This window comes from Pleurodeles waltl, chromosome 7, assembly GCF_031143425.1.
Source record: "Pleurodeles waltl isolate 20211129_DDA chromosome 7, aPleWal1.hap1.20221129, whole genome shotgun sequence".
NCBI classification, from domain to species: domain Eukaryota; kingdom Metazoa; phylum Chordata; class Amphibia; order Caudata; family Salamandridae; genus Pleurodeles; species Pleurodeles waltl.
Genome location: NC_090446.1, coordinates 897,656,069 through 897,674,535, shown reverse-complemented (window position 1 = coordinate 897,674,535; position 18,467 = coordinate 897,656,069). Strand labels below are relative to the sequence as shown.

The 18,467-nt window shown below is 44.8% G+C and overlaps 1 protein-coding gene across 1 annotated transcript in view; it reads right to left on the bottom strand.

Annotated features, from left to right (window-relative positions):
* The window catches only part of DELE1 (DAP3 binding cell death enhancer 1), a 37,346-nt gene extending 27,257 nt beyond the window's left edge, over positions 1 to 10,089 (bottom strand). The window contains exons 1-3 of the mRNA XM_069199493.1: positions 9,904 to 10,089; positions 6,310 to 6,430; positions 595 to 709 (exon numbers count right to left, since the gene is read on the bottom strand). Coding sequence (XP_069055594.1) covers positions 595 to 709; positions 6,310 to 6,430; positions 9,904 to 9,934 — 267 coding nt within the window. The 5' untranslated portion in view covers positions 9,935 to 10,089. The remainder of the gene's footprint in view (positions 1 to 594; positions 710 to 6,309; positions 6,431 to 9,903) is intronic.
* Between the last annotated feature and the right edge of the window lie 8,378 nt (positions 10,090 to 18,467).

The window sequence follows — 18,467 nt, the reverse complement described above, 5'->3', positions numbered from 1 at the left end:
GAGCAGGTCCACCCACTGACCTCGACAAAATAAGTATAGCCGATCATGAAACCCAGTAGTACTTGCTGTTCATCCTACGCCACTTTCCTTTAGCAAGTAACTTGCATGGTCATGTTAGTAAATGCCACCAATCAGCTGTGTTTGGAGTTATGTTGTTAGGTTTACAGCTTTAGAGGCATTCTCCTGAAAGGGTGCGATTAACGAATCCAAGTGTTATAATAAAAGCAGGGCATGGTTTTCGCCTACACACTTTGACTATTTTATTTCAGCTTGCTATGGTTTTTGGGCTCACGGAATGTTTCTTTTTTGTTTCTGTGAACTACTACTGATTCAATCATTTTGAAGAAAAGTTGAAAGATGTAATATTTTCTGTCAGGCCAGAGTTCAAGCAAAGGGGAGAAGCCTTTATCTTAATCAGGTACCTTTAATTGTACCTCTTTCAAGCCTGACATTTAGTTTGCATTAAGTATGGGGAGCAGCAGGACTCAACAGTGCTGAATGGAAGGGGGGAATCAATGGCATACAAAGCGTTTTAATGGAACATTCCAAACCACCAAAAAAACGTGGAGTTCAGTAAATGATATCACCCCTTACCCAGCCAATAGCATCCAGTGCACAGTACTGCGGTAGCTGCCTGCAGAATGGTCGAAATGTCTTCTCTCGTTTTCGGCCACTCCCATTCTGTCCATTTTGAGAGTTAGAGTTAAAGCTAAAGTAAAAAAAAAAAAAAAACAGAGGACTTGAAAATGCATTAAAAAAATGGCATACATGTTTATAGTTCAATGAGGTTATACAACTATAAATGGAGGCTTCCTCCTGTTCAGGAAGTGAGCACACTTTCGGTGTTCTTCAACCCTCCTCCACCCCTCCCCCCTCCCCGTCACCACGCAGACCAAGACAGTAAAAAGATAGAGCGTGGCTTTTGGGTACCAAGATGAAAACCACGTTTTGCGGAAAAACAGAGCCAGAACAGCACAGCTTTTTCGAGCTGGACAGTGGACTTTCATCCCAATAATCATTGGATATGTCTCACTGTGCAAGTTTTCTCTTTTCTGGAATAGGTTTCCATGGTCCGTGCCCTGCTCACAGATTTCTCTTTCTCCCGGTCCATCTTTCTCTCCCAGCCACAAAGTTTGTTCGTCTTACTACTTCTGTCTCACAGTTTAAAGTCCATGTCTCCGTATCTCTTTGTGTATCCCGTCCTAACCGCATGTCTGCATCTCATTAACCCTGTGATCCATGATTCAATGTGCATCTCTTCTCATGCATGTGGTTAGGGTGGGGGGGTGTCCATGTACAGAGTCTGCGTGTTTGTCCTTTCTCTTGTTTACCTTCGTCTCCAGTGCTTCCTGTCCCGCCATGTCCCCCGGTCACCACGAGCCTTCCTTCAGACCATATCTCTTCACCCCCTTATCAGTCTCCATCTTATGTCTATATCTCCTATTTTCATGGCGGTTCCATCTCCCTGCATTGGCCTGGTGACTGTTTCAATGGGCAGCGTCTCCCTTCCATGAAGCCTGTATTCATGACCACCGCTATCTCCCGTCCACATAAATTCAGAGTTCCCTTTCATGCATCTGTCTCTCAATGACTGTATTTGCATTTCTCTGTCCGAGTGTTTGTTACTTCTTATTTTCAGATCTGATTTGTCCTACTCCCTTGCTGTGTCAAACTATCCATGTGTCTTTGTCTTCCATTTACAATGTTTGTTCATCCCTGCCAACGTTTTTTTGTGTGTACCTCCAGGTTTCCACAATCGTGTCTTTCCGTGTCTGTCTGTGCAGTCCTGACCAGGTCTGCACCTTTCTATCACCAAATGCTTGCTGCCATATTCCATTATCTGTGTTGCCCGTTGTATCCCTTCTTGTCCTTCATTCCACGTCTCCCCTCTGCGGCCATGTATTCTGCGAGTACTGGGTGGCCTATACATGTCCAGGAGCACTTTCTCTCCCCGCCCCGTGTCTACTTCTGTCTTACTTTCCCATGCTACAGTGACCTTGCACCTAAGAACCCCGTCAACCAGGTTGCTGACATTTTGTAGGATGTGTGTTTTTAATGAGTGATGTCCAATCAGAGTGTCCAGACTCTGCTGTAGTACACCTTCCTCAGAGTGTAGTGTGTGTTTTAGCGAGAGATTTAACTGTTACGATTAGTGGCTCCCAGTCTCAGTGTCAGCCTGAATTTTTTTCTGATGTTTTGGGGTGGGTGTCAGTTGTCATTCTTTGCTGTCGGTTTGCAGTGCACTGGGATTCTGCAGTGGTTGACCTTCTTCAATGGGAAGAGGATTTATTAGTTGGAGTTTGTGCAGTCATTATGTGTCTGGTTGCTCATGGCCAATATGATTAAGTATGAATTACTTATGTCCGTGTCATGCACATGGCAATTCGCATCTCTAAAAAAGCACCATCTAAGGATGGAGGGAGTTCATTATTAGGATCGATCCTGCGTCGCATGCGCTTGCGCATGCGTATCACTAGCGAGACGCTTTAAGAATTAGAAAAGAGCTCGGAGCCCCGTCCACGTCACGTCAGTGTCTTTCATTGGGTCGTGGGCATGCCGGTTAGAATCTGCTTACTTTGATTAGTGGAAGGCACGCATACCTCATGCCTTTTCCGGTGGTTAGCCCTCCGCGAGTGTAGCAACCAAGTCCAGAAAACATGCGAGGCTTGCTGTTTCCCATCAGGTTTGTGGCCTAATTTTTCTCTATTTTCGCAGTGCGATCTCGCTTGGCAGAAGTCGAGCACTTTGCTTAATATCGACCCTGTTACACAGTTAATTGCACTTTTGCCGGTTACGCACATGATTGCAATTTTGCCGATAGGTTTCATTACGAGTGAACTGTAGCAGCGCGATTGCGCTGTTTTTTTCTTTTAACGTGGGAAGAAAAATCCGGTTGGGGGTTTACAACTGGTAATAGCTGTAACTCGGACAAATGCGAGACCCTAGTGCATTGCTAATGCTTGTTTGTTATGCCAGGTAGTCCCTACGGGGTCAGTGCGTGAATCTACGTATCACCCCAGAGTTGTCAGTCACCTGATTTGATGTCGGTTTTGGGTGGGTAATAGAAGCCGAGTGCACTGAATCAAAAAGTGTTAGGGGTAAGTTGTGTTAACAGTTGCTTAGCTGATAAGGTTTCATTCAGTTCACTTGGTCAGTGGGATGGGGAGAGAAGGAAAACACTTCAGTCCAGGTTTGGTATAATGGCTCACAGGGTTGTGTCTGTGTGTCTCTTTGAAGACAGTCTTGCCTCTGCTGGGTGAGAGAGGAAACTTCAGCACCTGGACTCCATTATTACACCTAGCTTTTGTCTTGGTTTTCTTTGGCTTGAAGCGTGTTCCCATCCTGTTTGCTCAAGTGACTGAGATACGGATTTCAGATAGATTGCAACATATGAGTATGTCAATCTTATTAGAAAACTACTACTCGTAGGTGTTGAAGTAGATTTGGTGCATCAGTGGCACCTGTTTCAACTGAAAATGATTTAACGGGTAATTGGCACATAAAAAAGGTAAAGCCATAGCAGGGTAATCAGTGAAATTACTGGCGATTTATGTATTGAAGCAAGGGAACTATGCCAAGCGTTATGAGACTCCCCATGTGATCTGGAGTGTATGAGCATTAGGAAGCCAGGTACCTGGCTTGTAAGCTATGAAACAGGAAACAGATCAGCCAGTCAAGTGCGTTGTTCTAAATTCCTAGGTTCCCGATCCTGCTAGTAAAGTGCAGAGATGTAGACAGTCAAAGGTAGAGGACTGGACTGCTCTAACATTTTTATTCTTGGCAAGATGCAAAGCATCACACATTAAGACTATATATTGTCCCCTATTGGCTAGTTTGAAGACTATAGGAGAGCTTCCAGGGACTGTTCGAATTGGTTGAATATGTCTGGAGGATTTGTCTGGGGGGGAAGCAGGTTTGATATAGGTCTGTAGTATGGGTTGTTACGTTTTCGAAAACTGATTTAAGCAGTGCGCTTTTAAATTGTTCACACACCAAACTGGAGAAGAACTCTCTGTTGAGAAGTGTACATCAGTAACGAGATACATAGATTAGGGAAGAGTACTGTAGTTTCTCTGAGCACCAGTCAAGGGGGAATCACACTATAGTAATCAAGTCTTGTAGGTCACACTGAAACGTGATCGGATGCGCTTAGGATGTTTTTTCAATCTGTATGCATGAGTGTGAGAGTTCAGGGCAAGTTCTGTGGAGCGATGGTGGGTAGTAGCATGTGCTTTTTGTGCATTCTTGGTCTCAAGTGAACGCCTACCAACCTATGGCTAGCTCCAAAGAATGCTGCTTTTACTTACTTCCAGTAAAAACCAGGATGAATATCTGGATCATCTCTCAGCCTCAGTAGAGGTTTCCAGCAATGAATATGTGAGCCTGTTGCTCAAACATGAAGCTTAACAACAGGCTACAGTTGCCACTCGAAGCAATACGTGGGCGGGGCTCCTTAAAGCGCGGATATTTTATGACTAAGTATTTAACAGCTTTATGTAGCGACATCAAACAGCATGAGAGCGCTTACATAACAGTGGGGCAAAGGTCATATGGATAACACACTAACGCAATTTAGATGGTCAATGCCACAATCACAGAACTGGTAATAGTTATCACAAAGCGAGTTGGGGAGAAGGAGGAAGAGGGCAATGAGACCTGGAGAGAAGAGCAGAATGGGAGATAATGTGAGGAGGGCAGTGTAACAGATGAGGAGGGGAATGAGGTGAGGAATAGAGAATAAAATATAGAGATGGAGTGAGTGGCTAGTAGACGGAGAGGGTGAAGAAGGCGAGCTGGAACAGAACAACAGTGATGGAAGGATGGTGACAGGGGGGTGAAGGGGACGACTGAGTAGAAAAGGAGAGAGAGAGTTGGGGAAAAAACAGGAAGCACAGGGGAGTGCAAGGACAGAGTAGTGCGAGATGTTGAAGAGAGGAGGAGGTGCGGCTGTAATGGGAGCCCTGCGCCCTCCGTTTATCATCGATATTCAAAGGCCTTTGACTGAATAGGGTCCCCCCATAGGTGTTGACCCACCTGCACCAAAGCGGCTGCATGAGTCTATGTTATGTTCCTAGGAGGGGGGGGCAGGAGTAGAGGAAGAATTGGTGGGAGTAAGCAGAGGAGAAAGAGAAATGAGGGAAAAAGAAAGAACAGAGAGAAAGCAGAGAGAGTAAGTGGGCAGGAGATGAGGAGAGCAAGGAATGTGTAGTGGGTGAGAGGTAGAAAGGAGGGAAGGGGCAGTAGAGGAGGGGAGTGAGAAAAGAGGAGGACGATGGGAAGGGGAGCGAGAACAAAACAGCTGGAGAGAAAAAGAGAGGGAAAGACTGGGAACTACAAAGAGAATGAGAAAGGTGTGGTGGAAGTGAAGTAGAGGAAGGAAGGTGGGAGGGAACTACATAACGGGAGGACATGGGGAAGGGGCAGACAGAATTCACCCCGATTAGAGTGGGGCACAGGGGGCAAATAATTCTACTAGCAAAGGGGGGGGGGGGGTAGAGTGGGGTCATAATGAGGAACAAATGAGCAGAAGAGGGATTCTACCAGAAAGAGGAAGAGGAGGATGGAGAATTCTGCTAAAACTCAATTCAAACTTGAAGACTTTAGAAATAATGTAAGCTTTGGTCTATTTGTTTTTTTGTTGAGGGTGCATACAAGACGGGTGGGAAGGAAGATTTAAAAGGAACAGAAATTCTGATTGAGGGGTGGAGTATGAGGTTACTAGCTAGCAATGCAGAGCTGTAACCAATATGCAAAGAAATGGATGATTAGACGGGGGCTCTTAGAAGGATCGACCTCAAGGACCATGACAAAATTTACCTGGCTTAGGGTAAGGAACAGGGAGCAACGGGTTCTCAAATCAAAGGTGGGGTTGAGTGGGGCAGGAAGAGCTACTTCTGCGCCACAGAGTGATTCTTCCCGTTTGGGAATAGGAGTGGAGAAGGAAATCTAGTACTAAGGAAAGCAGTGATAGGACTTTTTCGAAACTAATTTAGGGGTATTGTTGTAGATTAGTTAGTTATGAACTTTTTGCAAAACTACATTTTTTTCCACCAGATATTTTATGGGTCCTCTCAGCCTCGGTCTACCCCTTAGACTGCAGAAAGGCAGCCTATTCTTACCATGCAACTGAGAGCTAAAGTGATGAATGCAGCATATAACTAAAGACAAAAGATAAAAATCAAATAGGTACATAATCACAAAGCACAAAACTAACTGCGAGAAAATATCTACCAAATCTTTGACGAGAAAGATTACTCCCAGCCTCCTAGTATTTTTAAAAAGCAACGTGGAAGTGTGCCCTTGCTGTACCTTTTGACGCTCGAGCTCGACCCTACCGGAAGTAATCCAGAAGAGTTTAGGACGTCAACTTCGGTGTGAGGTGCAGAATGCAGAGAGCTTGATACGTTCACCGAATGGAAACGATGTAGAGCTGAAACGGGACCAAACAGACATTTCAAAAAATTGTTCACAACAACGGGGAAGGAGGTCAAACATGTCACGAAAAATACACTGGCACCTCTATGGGGCATTTCACAAGGAGAAAATCCTGCTATATTTTGTCTGTCCAATGATGCCACGTTTTGTACTTCGACATGACCCAATGAACCACGCTCAGAGCTTTACCCTAAATGCACTTCTTAACAGGCATCCAGTCACCTCAGTCAAAGCTTCACTGGTTGCCTGTTAGGAAGAGCATTCTGTTCAGAACCGTGCATGGGTCACCGGGCCATTAACACAATGGTTCCATGTATCTTCACTCGTGCATCTAGTACTTCATTCCAGGATCGGCTTCTTCACTCAGCTAGGAAGGGCGTGACTGGTTATCCCGTGTGTATACCTCTCTAGGGCAGGTGGTCGGTACTTTATTGCTGCAGCCTTTTGAAATATGCTTCCCTGCGCTGTCTTTACCATCAAAAAACATATGTAGTTTAGGAAACAACCGAACACATTCCTCTTTACAAGTTAAATTCCGACACTGAAATCTAGTGTCCTGATAACTATGGTAATGAGCTTATCCTACCCAGATTGTTCAGTAAACTGTAAAGCGGCAGACATGCCTTGGTACGATCAATTCCTTCTGTATTGTCATTTTTCCTGGTGATTTCTATTTTGACAAAATCTACGTTTGTTGATTTCTAATTTGCCAACATCTTTTTACTTATTTCGAATTTGCCATCATTTGTTTTCGGCTATTTCTAATCCACTAGCATCAAGTATACAAAGTAAACCGTTATTAAGAGACTGTGCCATGCCAGATGTATCATGGTTCCTGCAGCTTTCTGGACAGCAGGAAAGCTAGTCCGAGCTTTTAAAAGAACGTTAAATGAAAGCACATTTCTTTAAAACGACATTCTGATTGGGACACTAACAGGTATAAGCTAAAAAGTAGTGCTGCACACAGATAAACTGATTTTTTTTAAAAACGCAATGAACAAGAGACTAGTTCTGCGGGTACCTGCGCTGCAGACGGGTTGCTTGTGTTTGACATAGGCCAATACTATAAACAAACCTTTTGAATACAGCTGCCGGTGATGCAATGCTTATAGGTACAAAGGTGAAATTGATTCTGGTTTGAAAAAGAACAAAAAAACACAGACAACGTTATGTTCTTAAACAGTTTAAATATTTGGAAAGCAAGAGGCCAGGGTGAAGTAGGAGTCATAAAAAAAAAAAAAAATCCACTCCTTATCGTAGACCGGTGAGAAATGCACAAACAGTTCTTCACAGAACTAGGGCAGAGAGTGGCAGTCTAAAATAAGGACACATGGCAAAGACCATATTAGAAACCGTTCTGTAATTGGTTTCTCTCCCTTACTGGATAGTAGTTTTTTTTTATTCTCTATTAAAGATCTTCGTGAAGCTCTAACTGATTTCGCTGTCTCGCAAACACTACCATTCATTAATTTCTTGGTGACTTAAGCATACTTATGACCAATTTAGAAGATCCTCACAAGCCCCTTTTCTGCTGTCTTTGTATCTGGTTGTTGAGGTCTCCTGCTATATTGTCAGACACTCAGATTACCGGCTATTGGCCCAAACGATACTGTAATTGTATAGCACTTATTACCCCGACAAGGCATTGAATAGCTTATCGGCGAGTAGCACGGTACTCCGGCACCCAAGAGGAATTAGTGGTTAATTAGTGTAGGGAAATACAGTATTAGTATTATTATGAGTTAATTTGAGCAGAGGATATGTGAGTTTGTTAGTAGGACTGACTAGAGTAATGGAGGGATTGAGGAGGGAAGAATCCGGAAGTGTTAATTGGGAGTTTATAGTAAAAGGATGAGGCTGGGCTATGTAAAGGAGAGATGGAGGAGGGAAGAGTCTGTGGAAAGGGGTTAGGGAGATCATACCATCAAGAGGGGTTTTGAATGAGTCAAAGGTGAGATAAAGGAGGGAGAATTTAGTAGGGTTGTTTGGGAGATCATGGTAGTAAACTGAGATTTGGGGTGAGCTAGATGCATTGGAGGAGTGAATAGCTTAGGCATGTTAATTTTGGAGATGAAAGTAGTAGAATGGGTTGGCGATTATATCAAGTACTCCCTGACAGAATGTCTTTCTAGTTCGTCAGATCACAATTTACTTTTAAGTAAACTTTGAATTAAACCTCTCCGTAAATCCTTTTATTGCCACAAAGCAATGGTGAGAGACTAGAAAAAGGTTAATCGACCAGTAATTAATTTGGTACCGGAGAAAAGGCCAAAGTGCTTTCAGCAAAGCCCCCCCCTCACTAATAAATACCCTTCACCCTGTCCTATAATTTCATCAGCTCTCGATAGTGCTGCCCCTGCCGCATATAAATGGGGTAAAACTAATGCAAAACCCTCTCCGTGGTTTAATAACGATCATCAGGATTGGAGGTGCTGTTCTGACTCCTCACTTAAAACTGCACCTAAGCTCTCTCTACACAAATATATAACTGCATTAAAAAAGGCCAGCCAATATGTGTCTGCTCCTAACAAACAAAATTAAGAGTTCCAACAGTTACAGGCTAGGAGATTAGCTAATATCCTTAATGCAGAGACTTCTAGGCCCACCGCCCGTCTTTAAGGTTGACACCGTTTTGAGTGCCACATATTTTAAATGCAGAAACTGTATATGGTTGATTTGTTTCTGTAATAATATTGAGTGTCCGTTTTATACTAGTTCTTAATACTGTGAATTTCACTATTACACCTGCTATTACTGCACAGAAAGGCATGTGGAAATCGTGTCCTTAGAACAGCATCCACCCCACCTGTCCTTTGAACAGTGATTTCCTATAGCGTTTCCTGAACTTATTACAGAGACTGACACGTGGTACCTGTCACTGAAAGAGAAACGGCCCAGTTACTTAAATTAAAATAAGTACAGCGCATGCCAAATGCTGAATAAAGCACACATAGAACATATGAGGGTCTTTGAACTGACATCCGCTGGATTACAGACAGATACCATACAAGCTAAACCGGCATTCCTGAGGGATGGGCCACGCCAGTAATCGAAAAGAAAAGTTGGACACGCCTTTCTTGCATTGAGGACAGATGCCAGGTAGGCTTAATGCAGTTGCCGTTCATCATTTTGCGCTGCACGACTGACCGACTTTGCGTTGAAGTAAAGGGTAACACAAGCCATTCTCTAAGGGGCGGTGTGGAACACGACAGGAGTTGTATTTGGGGGCACGGTGGCACAAATTTGAGTAAGCGCATTAAAAAGAGACCGTTATATATGCTAGTTTTACGATCCAGCCGTTGTACTAGGAGAGGTGTGCCAACTGCGTGAAGGTCAGATTGCAATACATGCCATTTTGTGTTTTCATGACAATGCATGCACATGGCTATTTCAAGATCTTGTGCCATAACTCTCCCAGTTCCAGAGTAAGTAATAATAGAACGTGTGGGTCAGTCCAGCGGACATTACCTCTTCCTATAAGGTTCGGGAGTCTCCACATTCTGAGCCGGAGCAGCGCTCACTCGGCGCCGTCACGAGACTGTCATCAGGAACGCGCGAGAACCTGCGCTCATTGCGTAAGCAACACAGCCATAGAGTTAAAAGGGCGGCTAGATAGGGCCTGGATAGCAGACGAGAGTGAGCCGCGCAAGTCGTTCTTGTTGGGGGACGGGTCGGGGCTCACCCTTCGAGTCAAAATAGTACCCGAGGCTGGGTGTTACCTTCGCTCCGGTCAACACTGCCAGGTTTGGTACTAGTTGTCCCGGGCTGCTGCCTTTAACTGGTGCGGGCCCTTTATGGAGGAGGCTGTGTCTTGTAGGTGGCAGGGCGGGGGCGTGGCTAGTCAGTTCCCGGTCGGACCAGACTCATTTAAACTGCCTCGGCTCCTGCACCGAATGTCGGGCCCCTGTTGTAACTATTTTGTTGCCGTCCAAGTCCTTACGATTCAGCGCGTTTTAATGAATTCGTTAGGTTTTGATTCAGTTTATTACAACTTGACTTGTGGTCCAGGCATTTGTTGAGGATTAAGCCCCAGGAAATTAGGAACAGGGATGGCTATAATTAAATAAATAATATCACTGGACGTTTATTGCGAAGATTCTGATTTAGAATAATTCCTTTTATATAATAAGTCATTTTGTATTCCCTGTCGTCCTTTAGTTGCATCTTAATTTACCATGTTCAGCTGCCACGCTCTGTGATGGGTGAGCCCAGCTTACAAAATGGAGCGCTTCCCCCACGGAAGCGCTGAGAGACAATGTTTACAAGCTGTTGAATATTTGGCATTCTACTGGCATGAACGCACTTCTAAATACAAAAAAAGTAAAAAGCTTTGCATTTAAATAAAAAGCCAACATTGGCACTGAAATTGACTACTTCTTATGCATATGTCCACTTTGTGCACAAGCAAATGCCGTCACTCATTTATAAGAGACGTCAATTGCTAAAGATGGGAGGCTCCGTGCTCTATGCTGAATGACACTGAATTGGGCTAGTCGCTGAAGAGAACTGACTGAAAGCCTGAGTGTATGTACATGTATGTATTTTTTTTGTAAGGTTCTGTTTTAAAAAAACAAAAACAACAGGTCTTAGCTAACACCCGACCTTTTAAATAAATAGCAATGGCATAGCCAATAGGTCTTGCCTATGCAAGAGCCAATAGCTTTTCCCAATGTGTTTCAGCCATGTTGTTTTCCAGCATGGCTGCTACTGCATATGGCTAAACGTTAGTGGCATAGAGGAGAGTGGCAGAGTGTGTCCTATTGGAGTGGTACAGTATGGAATCATGTAAACTGGCATAGAGTAGAATAGACTGATGTAGAGTGGATTGGTGTAGAGTATTGGAGAGTATAGTGGCTTAGAGTGCAGTGGCATTGAATTCAGCGATGTACAATGCAGCTTTGTAGAATGCAGTGGCATAGATTAGAATGGAGTGGAGTGGCTTAGAGTGATGCAGAGTGGATTGGCATAGAGTTGAGTAGGGCTGTGGCGCAGAGTAGAGTCAAGTAGCATAGAGTGTAATATTGTAGAGTGCATGGTAGAGTTGGGTAGCATAGGGTGCAGTGACGTAGAGTGGTGTAGAGTAACATAGAGTGGTGCAGAGTAGAGTATACTGCCGTAGAGTGCAGTGGTGTAGAGTGTAGTAGAGTGGCATAACGGTCAGTGACAGTGCTGTGTTGCAGAGTTGAGTGTCAGAGCGCAGTGTTGGACGGTGGAGTAGGGTGGCGTAGAGAGCAGTGGCATAAAGCACAGTGATGTAGAGTACAGTGGTTAAGAGTAGAGTGTCATCGAGCGCAGTGGCATAGAGTGGAATGGTGAAAAGTGGAGTCTAGTGCAGCTGTGTAAAGAAGGCGTGCACGTAGAGTGGAGTTGCGTAGAGTGGCATAGATTGTATTGGCATATATTAAAGTGGTGTAGAGTACAGTGGTGCAGAGTAGAGTGGTGTAGAGTGGATTGGCGTAGAGAGCAGGTGCATAGAGTTGAGTGTTACAGAGTAAAGTGCATTGGCATAGAGTATGTTGGCGTAGAGTGCAGCGTTGTAGAGTGGTGTAGAGTACAGTAGTGTAGAGTGAAGTTGTGTAGAGAAGATTGGTGCGGGCTAGACTGGAGTGGCGAAGAGCGCATTGGTTTAGACTAGAGTGGCGAAGAGTGCATTGTTATCGAGTAGAGTGGTACAGGGTAGGGTAGAAAGGCATAGTGTGAAGTGGCGTAGAGTGGAGTAGTGCAAAATGTAGTGGTGTGGAGTGATGTAAAGTGCAGTGGTGCAGAGTACAGGGGAGTGAAGTATTCATGGTGTGGTAGCACACTGCCAATACATACAACACATTTTCAATTGAAATTTGCCCAGACATACAGTTATACTAATAAAACTATACAGTGCACAGACGAAAATGTGTGGAAATTGTATCACCTAGTTGAATGATTCATTTTGATCATATTAAAGTATTTGTTTCTAACACACTTCAGAAATAAAAAAAAATGTGTTTCGTTTGTGTGTTCATAACTCTGATATATTCTGAAATGCTTACATAGTTCATTTAAATGTTGTTGTATGGTAGAAAAAAACTCTTTACTACCCCCAGTATCCAGCAAGATTCCACTCACTTTAAAGTCAGAGAAAGAAAAGTAAACAAGTATCCTTAGATGACAGTGCCCGATATTTGACCTCAGTCTTGGAATTCACAGCAAATGTGACGAGATAAGAACAAGATTTGATGGCCTGTTAACAGAAAGTGAGTTTGTGAAAGAATACAGAAAACACGGATTAGGCAATAGGAGGGACAAACTGAATTTACAGAGCCTAAAGCAAATAAAGCCAGCAATTGGAAAGCCAGAAAGTGTGAGTTACATACCACAACACCAGTAGTAATCAAAAAGCAGAATGCATTCCTAGGTCAAATTCCTGAAAGTCCCCAAGATGTCTTTAGCAAAGCAGACTGCTGCTCTGTCTGGTAGGCTGCAACCTAAAAAGGACACAGAGATGAGAATTATGTCTCTTCCTTTACTGGATTTTCCCAGCAGTCAATCAAAACGTATTAAACACAAAACTTAATTTTCCATGAGCCGCATTACATACAGTCCATCAATCAACTCCTACATATCCCACAAATGCAATCAGCGCCATTTTGACTGCCTCTTTCATTGTGAACAGCTTTGTCTCAAAAACAGATCATCCATTTGCAGCAACACAGGAACATCTTCCCCAGGTAATAACTTCCTACATGGCAACAGACCGATTCAGACGGGAGACTACTTATTTTTGAAGCCAAAAAATATAAGGCAGGAGACAGGTAAACATTTTACATGTCTCCTGCCTGAAATTGCCTCTTATTCAAGGTATATCTGTGGATAAAAAGCATTCCCTCATCAATATCCTATCACAACGGAGTGATATGCCTGTCTACTGCAATTCTGGGAACAGGAAACAATCACCCCGGTCTCATCCCAAACCTTGCCCCCTCAACATTATGTTTGGAGTTTGGGGCCCCTGCTGGTGCCCCTCTCAAAACCTTCAAACTCAGACCCTGAGCAACCAATGTACCCTACCTCATTCACCCTTCACTGGCTATGCCACATCTTCAATAATTGCACAACTCCTTGCCATGTGATTGTATTTTTGACACAGTTGCCTAACCTTGTCAACCTACCCCCACCTGATTCCTTTCCCCTCTCCTCCATGACTAGACCTTTGTGGCTCAACCAACACCTGACCTCCGCCAAACCCTTGCTCTCCTCCTATTGCCCCGTCTAGACAAGCCTATTGTAGTGACCAGCATGTAGGGTCACTTGGTACTAGCAGCATTAGGTCTCGGGCTAAGAACGGGACACACACACTCAGCATTTTGGTATGGGTGAAAGACCACGTGTGGTACATACCCGTTTATTTTATAGTCTCTGGCCAGAGGTCAGAAGGTGTGCATCCGGGACAAAGAGCCAATGAGGGGAGTCTGGGCGGCTCATTGCATCCCTTCCCAAGTCTGTGTTAATGCTCATCCTGTCGTGTGACACACAAAGTCTTTGAATCTCTGGCTCAGTGGCGGGTTTGGCCCAACATCATACAGCTGGTGATGAGAGTGGCTGGTGTTTTCTCAGATGTCCTAGTGGCTATTGGTCCTTTTTTCCATGGTGCCCTGTTCCGGTGTAGGGCCAGTCAGTGTTGCCCCACTGGGCTCCCTTTGATTAGTGGGTGCATCCCATGAACTGCTTTCAGCTTCCACTGTAGATTCTTGTGACTCAGGGAAAGTCACTTTGGGATTTCATTAAATGTTAACAGTCACCTGCCCCGTCTTTTTTTGGCAGTGACCATTATGCTGGCCACAGCGAGGACTGTCCGCACTCCAGGTTCAAAAGGCATCTAGAACTTCCATCCAGGCCTCCTGCCCCTGATAATAACATGGTCTCTGGGGTCTAGATGTCATGTTTCCGCATGCCACCTCATGCTCACCCATGTGTTATTTTGCAGTTGCCTAGCCTGGGTCTCTTTAGGGTTGTATAAAGGCGGCGACCACCCAGGGCAGGTTTGTATGGTGCCACGCATGGCTTTGTTCAACATTGATGACCACAGGGGCCTTTGTGGGGGTCAGTGTGGCGTCCCTCCATATTCTCTTAGAAACCTTTGGAGGCTGAGCTCAAGCTCAAGGTCATTTGTTTTCATCGTGGCAATCTGAAGGACCTTGTTCAGTGATCGACTTTGCCGTTCGCCTGCGGCCATTGGGGTTGATGCAGCGGTGTTGTATTCCTAACCGTTCCAACATCTCTTTGAACACTGTCTTTTGAAACAATGGCACATTGTCGGTCTTAATTTCCTCTGGGATACTTAACATCACAAACACTTTCTCTAGCCCGGGGGTCAAATTGACAGATATAGTGGAGTCAATTACCTCAACAGTTGGATACTTCGAGTATCCATCTACCAAGACCAAGGTGGTCCCCCCGTCTGGGAAACTCCCGGCTGACTTTCGACCAGGGCATAGCACACGGTTCCTCCATTATGCTAGGTGCTGGGGCTTCTTGTGTGCTTGTAAGTTGGCATGCGGAGCATTGTGTCACTGAGTTGTTCACAGCGGCTTCTAGATGGGGAAACCACACTTTGTTATGCATTCGCAACTTCATATTTGCAGTGCCCGGATGCACTTAATGGGCTAGCATGGGTACTCACTGTTGGAGGCTGGCAGGTATACCAGCCAGTGTCTTCATAGGATGAGACCATCTCGGGTTGTGCTGAGCTTGTTGCGGACCCTCCAGAATTTATTTAGTCTTTCCTTCTCTGGGCCTGTCCAGTCATTAGCATCTTTGAGGAAGTCTTCTCATGATTCTCTAGCCAGGGTATTTTTCACCTTCATGAGCACTGCATCGTCAGCTACGGCATCACTTTTTTGCTCAGGTTAACTGTCCTCGGGCAGGCGCTGTAGGCTAGCACTTGCATGTATTCTTCTGCTGCTTCGTCAGTGGCCAGGCTGTCTTCTGCTGGTGGTGGCATGTGACACGATAGGAAGTCCTCCAGGTTCTTGGCGTCTGGGCAGTAGATTACTTCAGTGCAGTAGTGTTGCAGTTGAATGGCCCAACGTTCTTTTCGTGGTGAGGGGTGTGGTGCAGTGCCTCGGAACAGGGGGACAAGTGGTTGGTGGTTGATAACCACTCTGAACGGTCTCTCACTCAGGTACAGGTGGAAATTTTACAGGCCTACTTGATCGCAAAGGCTTCCCTTTCAGTCTGCACATACTTCTTCTCAGCCTGTGTGAGAGCCTTGGTAGCAAATGCTAGCGGTGCCCTTCTCCCTGGTTTGACTTCCTGTGTGAGGACAGCTCCAAGACCCAAAGGGCTGGCGTCTACTATGGGTTCTGTCTTGTTCTTGGGTTCAAATTAGGCAATTGTTTTTTGTTCAGCAGAGCTTCCTATATGGCTTAGAACGCTTCTTCCTCTCTTTGTTTCCTGGGACTGATAGGGGTCTCCCCCACCCTTCTCCCCCTCCCCAGAGTCCTCCCCCCAACATCACGACCCCCCTACCACTCCCAAAGGTGGCAAGACCCCCTCCCCACCACCCCTCAAAACATTGACACACCCACCCTCCACCCCCTACACGCACGCTCATACAACTACTACACAGACACGCAGACATACACGCACACATGCACACAGACATACACGCACACATGCACACAGACATACACGCACACAGACACACACCACACCCCCGCATGCATACACGCACTCACACACCCCCTCTACACACTCACACGCACACCCCCATGCATGCACACAACACACAACACCCCACCCCCTCCCCTAACGGACGATCACCTTACCTTGTCCGGTGATCCTCCAGGAGGGAAAGGGATCCATGGGGGCTGCTCCCCGTCACCAGAACACTGCCACACTGAATCATGGATTGTGATTCGGTAGGCAGTGTTCTGATGGCGTGGCAGTGGAGGTGGAGCAGCCTCCACTTCACCGCCGACCGCCAGTATGGCTGCTGGCGGCTCTCCGTCTGAAAAAGGACAGAGGGCTTCCAGCAGTCTTAATACGCTGGGTGAAAAACCGCCTGCACTGGCGGTCTTCAGCCCGTCGGTACCTCGGCGGTCTTTGAAAAAGACCACTGAGGTCCAAATGTGGGCCTTAGAGGGTTGAGTTTCTTTCATGGAAAACCTTATTAAGAACTCGGGGGCTTCCAGACTGTACTCAAGACCTCTCAACAACTGGAGCCCACCCAGTCCCTCTGCAGATCCCTCCGAACTTCAACTACTCTAAACAATACTTACTAATGTCTCTAATTACAGTGTTACAGAACTCATACTTACAAAAGCAATTAGGGAGAAAGCCTTTCAAAAGAAAATGAAATATGCTTTCTGAATTTTTCCGATATGACAGCTGAAACCGCTTGGAGGAGAGAGGAAGGTTTAAAAACATGATCCCATAATTCCAAGAGTCAGAGGCACAATAGTATTTCATTCACCAAACTAAATTGAATAGTTAATTCCCCTTATTCTTCAAAGACTGAAAGAAGTGGTGATGTTTTTTAATGATATCCATAAGGATGTAATATAACTGAATTGTTTTTTTTACAGAGGTGGAGATGTGTGAGATAAACAGGATAAGTGGGAAGGAATGACACAGTGGCATGGAGTTAACTGACAATTAGGTGACGTGCAAGTCACTGGCAGGCAGAATGCCATAGGAGCACAATGGGTGGGTTACAGGGTGTAAGGATGTAAAAATAGGGAGGTATAGTATCCTATTAATTGAACGAGTCTAGTGAACAGGGACGTATTTGCATATTATGTTGTTTGATAGGCTACTTTCTGTTGTTTTTTATACGTATATTCCATCATTAACTGTCTAATAGTGCAGAGCATTAGTAGGGAAGGTATTCAAATCAAACGTGAAGGTATTCAATTCAAATGTGAGACTCTGCATGGTACAATGGCAATAACTGATAGTGCATTCTTTACGTCGCAGCTTACTAGACAGCGCAGCTGTCTGGTTTGCTAAAGACCTCTTGGGGACATTCAGTAAGCTGACCTAGGAATGCAATCTGCCTGTTGCTTGCCATTGGCTTTGTGGTTTGTAACTCACATTTTCTTGCTTTCCATTTTCTGGTTTAATTTGTTTTAGGCTGCCCAGTTTGAGTTTGTATCTTCCCTTCCCCAAACCTTATTTACAGTATCCTTCCAAGTCCTCCCTTTCTGTAAACAGGCCTGTAAATCTTGTTCTTTCCTCATCACATCTGCTGTTCATTCAAAGACCCAGGTCAAATGTCAGGTGCTGTCTTGCAAGGGCGTGTGTTTACTTTTTTTCTCTGACATCCAATTGTGAGGATTTATGTGACAATCTTGCTGCATACTGGGGTGGGAAAGTTCTTTTTGTTTCTAGCACACAACAACATTTAAATGAACTGTGTAATTACTTCAGAATATCTCAGAATTAGGAACACAAATGAAGTATATTTTTGTAATTTCTGAAGTGTATTGGAGACAGATACTTTAATATGATCAAAAGAAATCATTACACTAGGTGATGCAATTTCCGCACATTTTCATCTGTGCACTATTTAGTTTTATTAGTAAAAGTGTATGGCTGTGCTAATGTAAAGGTAATATTAATTGAAAATGTGTTGTTTGTAACGTCAGTGTGCTAGCACACCATGAATACTCCACTCTACGCCACTCCATTCTACACTGCACCACACCACACCACTGCACTATACTCTGCACCACTCCACTTTACACCACTCCACTCTGTCACTGCACTCGATACCACTTCACAATATGCTTCTCTACTCTACAATGTACCACTCTACTCTATACCAATGCACTCTACATCACTCCAGTTTAGGCCACACCAATGTACGCTGCACAACTCTGCTCTACGCCACTGTACTCTATGCCATTCTGCAATACTGTACTCTATGCCACTTCACTCTATGCCAATACATTCTAGGCCAATGCACTTTACTCTGTAGCACTCAACTCTATACCCTTGCATTCTACCCTATACCCTTGCAATCCACTGTACGCCACTGTAATCTACTCTGCATC